This window comes from Myotis davidii, unplaced genomic scaffold (genome assembly GCF_000327345.1).
Source record: "Myotis davidii unplaced genomic scaffold, ASM32734v1 scaffold1203, whole genome shotgun sequence".
Classification (NCBI taxonomy): domain Eukaryota; kingdom Metazoa; phylum Chordata; class Mammalia; order Chiroptera; family Vespertilionidae; genus Myotis; species Myotis davidii.
The window spans coordinates 990637-994604 of NW_006294353.1; the positions used below are offsets into that span (position 1 = coordinate 990637).

General features: G+C 50.3%; 1 protein-coding gene across 1 annotated transcript in view; it reads right to left on the bottom strand.

The window, feature by feature from the left end:
- Positions 1–321: 321 nt before the first annotated feature.
- FAM32A (family with sequence similarity 32 member A) overlaps positions 322–3968 on the bottom strand; it is a 4733-nt gene continuing 1086 nt past the window's right edge. The window contains exons 3-4 of the mRNA XM_006768448.2: positions 876–929; positions 322–577 (exon numbers count right to left, since the gene is read on the bottom strand). Coding sequence (XP_006768511.1) covers positions 509–577; positions 876–929 — 123 coding nt within the window. The 3' untranslated portion in view covers positions 322–508. The remainder of the gene's footprint in view (positions 578–875; positions 930–3968) is intronic.

A 3968-nucleotide genomic window follows, 5' to 3' on the forward strand; every position in this document is an offset into this window, starting at 1 on the left:
ATGCTCCCTGGCCAGCTGGGCTGAGGCAGTCTGAAGGCCACAGGCGAATGGCCTCCCCAGGCCCTGGATGGAACCGCATAAGCCCCAGCTAGAGGGAACGTGGAAGGGCAGCACATGCAGGGCCCCGTGAGGGTCTGCACTTGCAGTTCCTTCTCCTCTGAGGGCAGTTTCCTCCAGGCAGAGACAGCTGGTGGACTGTCAACATGAGTTAGATGCAGCTTGGGTGTAAAAACACTTCTACTTAACCTCTGAATAAACTCTCAATAATTTCCAGTCTGAACTAAAAAGCTTCATCGTCAATGTGCTACTGAGAAACTAAAATAGAGTACAAGGATAGTCTTACTTTAATCAAGTTCCAGAATGAGGGCACACTGCTTTGAAAAGCACTGTCTCAGCAGAAGATGCAGGGTGTGTGTAGAGTGTTTCTAGAAAATACCACAGGCACCACACATAACCCCAACCTGGCCTGCTGTTCCCCTCGGTGCCACCCATACTCTGGGTGGGAAGGCTACTTCGTCCAGCTGACTTTGGGAATGTCATAGTGCTCTGTGAGTGTATCCAGGTGTCTGTTGAAGTCCTGGGGAAGCGGAAGAAAAAGCCCATGTCATCACAGCACCCAGCAGGGTTACTAGGGACACATGCCACCATCCACCCCCACTTTACCCTGTCTCTCCTCAGTGAGCCCCCTGCTCTTAAAGCCACCCTGCCAGGCCTTAGAGCCGCCGGAACCCTGGCCTCTCCCTTCACTGACCCCAGGGAGGTTGGGTAAACCCGCCCCCCACTGACACTCCAGTGACTCCTCTGCCTGGCTCCAAGCCTCTGGGCCCCGTTGGGACCTACAGGACTCAGCCTCCCCCAGTGGATGCATGACTTACCTCCACTCTTTGCTTGTGGGTTTTGGAGGCTTTCTTCAGGATCCTTTCCATTTGCTGAAGAGAGGAGAGAATGCAGGTGAGACATAGCACAGGGTGGAAGATTGGAGCCCCAGCTGGCCTGGCTCTCACACCTACAACAGCTGGAGGTCTCAGGTCCCTCAAATCCACTCAGGCTGGTCTGACAGGGACACCTGGCTACAACACATCCCACTAGAAACTCTGGTCATGAGTGGCAGGAAATGTACTAGCACGACTACTACTGGGAGCTGTACAAATGCTTCCTTGGGCAATTGGCAGAATTGCCATTTTTTCAGAAAAAGAAAGTCCCAGATGGGGTTTGAGGAAGGATGAGAAATGAGCAAAGGGCCTGACACATAGTAGGCCTGAGTGACAGTACCCATCTAATGTTCACAGTGCCAGGAGGGCTACAAGATACAGATCACCTTCATGAGTGATTCTAGCTTATGTATCCAGCACAACCATGGCCTGGCTCAGCGTTCATTCCCAACACCCAATGGTACCTGGTAAGAGTGTGGGATGCAGAGCCAGAGAGAGCTGGGGCTGTACCTGACACCACACTTACTAGCTAGGTGACCGTGGCCAACTCACATTGGTGGCCCACCCCTCCTCATGCATCCAGAAACTGCTGCCTGGTATTCCTGGTCTTGTGCAGTTGTCTGACTACACTGACTCTGGACTGGCCCCATGACTCAGTTTATTTAACAGAACGTAGAGTCAGGACCAGCCAGAAGCCATGAGAAGACCCAACATCTTTTGCTTTGTGCCCCTGGGAACCAGCAATCCCACAGGAAGTCTGATGACCTCACTGCAAAGAAAGGACCTGGCAGGTGAAATGACATGTGGGGAGAGGCCACGGAAGGAGCACTGAGGCACTGGACATGTGATGGCAAAGCCCCAGCTGCCGTCTGACTGCACCAAACTCTAAGCAAAATCAGCAGAACCACCTAGATGAGCCCAGTCGATCCACAGACCCAGGAGATAATACTGTCAGCTGCCACCTGGCTGTTGCTCCCTGTCCCTCCTGTTTTCATTTGCTGCATCATCTCCCTCTGCCTGTCAGCTCCCAAGTGAATGACTCTCCCTTTGAATTGTCTGCCCTGTCCATCCCTGCCTCTTCCTACTGCTGTGAGCCCACGTGAGACCCATGTGTCCTCAGAAGAAGCCGAACTGACTTGAGCAGCTGTCACCAATGCCAGGCCCTTTGCGGGGCTCTGCCTTCTCTCTCCCAACTCCAGGCACCAAGTTCACAGGGTGCCTTGGGAGCTGTCACCATCTCCATTTCACACAGAGAAAATAAGGACCAGAGTGTACAGCGGGTGATGGGCCTGAAGATATCAAGCCCTGACCCCTTCCCATAGGCAGGGGCCCACCCCAAGGGTCCAGGAGCCAGGAGCCAGGAGTGGTCCAGTCTTCTTGCTCCCTGTGCCCAATCAAACACCTTCCACCAAACACAAGGGAATCTGCATTGCCCAACTGTGCCTAGCTTTGCCCACACCTCCTTTCTCTCTCATCCACCTCACCTCTCTCTCTCCTGGGTCAAACAAAACTGACAACAGTACTTCTGGGTTTAAACGCCAACAACAGGCCCATTTTTCTGTTCCCCTTAACAGTAAATCTCCCAAGAGCCATTTCTATTCCCCATCTCCACCTCTGCCTTTCCCCACCTTCTCTTGGATCCACTCTAATCCGCCTTTCTTTTTAAACTTATTTTTCATTATAGTTGACATACAATATTTAATCGGTCTTTCTTCCCTCTCATTCTAAATGCCAACTAAGGGCTCTCAGTGTTCACCCCACAAGACCTCTTGGCAGCATAAGACACAGCTGATCACTTCCTCCTCGCCAAAACACTTTCTCCGCTCAGCTCTCAGATACACTCTCCTGTTATTCCTCCTTCCCATGCTCCTTTGCAATTTCTTCCCTGCCACCCTCTAATCACCAGAGGCCAGACCTTACACCTCTTCTCAGACACTGTCTCTCTTCAATTTCCAACGTCTATCTGGGGCCCACCTCTTGCCCAAACTGCAGATTCAGATGTCAAACTGTCCACAATAATTCTCTACTTGGATTTCTAACAGTCACCTCAAATTTGACTTTTCTAAAACCAAGGTCTTAATACCTTTCTTTAGAAACCTATTTTACCTGCAGTCCTTCCTATTTCAGTAACCAGGGCTTTCATTTACCTTGCTTCTCCTGCCAAAAATCTTGGTCATCCTTGATTCTCCTTTCCCAGCCCACAGCCAATCCATCAGTTGATCCTGATCTTCATTCAAAATCTACCCCAAACCCGATACCTTCCACTGTTACTGCCTGACCTTGCAGGTTACATTAGCCTCTCCCTACCCCACCTCTGCTCTAGGAGTAATATCCCAGCTCTGCCTCTGACTATAACCTTAGGCAGGGACTTAAGTGCATTCACTTGTTAAAATTCTCACCACAAACCAATGAGGCAGGGACTTCAACCCCACTTTACAGATGAAGAAACAGGTGTGGGGGATTAGCCAAATTGTCCAGTTACACCACCAACAAACGGTAGAGACAGAGTAGAACCCAGGTATGTCTTGCCAAAGCCAGTACATCTCTTCTTTTTTTAATGACTGAATTAGGCCTAGGAGCAAAGAGTAAACTTTTCCCTAATGTCACTGGACATTAATCACCCAGACCACGGTTAGTTTCTCAGCCTGGGCACTATTGATATTTTGGGCCAGATCAGCCTTTCCTGTCTCAAGCACTGTAGGATGTCGGCAGCATCCCTGGCTTCCACCTCTCTAGATGCCAGGAGCACCCAGCCTTAATTATGACGAACAAAAATGTCTCCTAATATTGCCAATTGACTTCCTGGGAATGTAAGCCGGGGAGGCGGGGGGGGTGCAAAATGGCCCTCAGTGGACCACTGACCTAGACCTATTTTCCCCTCCTCCCAGCATAAGGGCCAAGCTTATCTATTTAAGGCTGATCCCTCCTATCCCCTGTTGCACACATTTATTAAGTGTTTAATATTAAAACAGTGGTTCTCAACCTTCCTAATGCCGCGTCCCTTTAATACAGTTCCTCATGTTGTGGTGTTTTTAT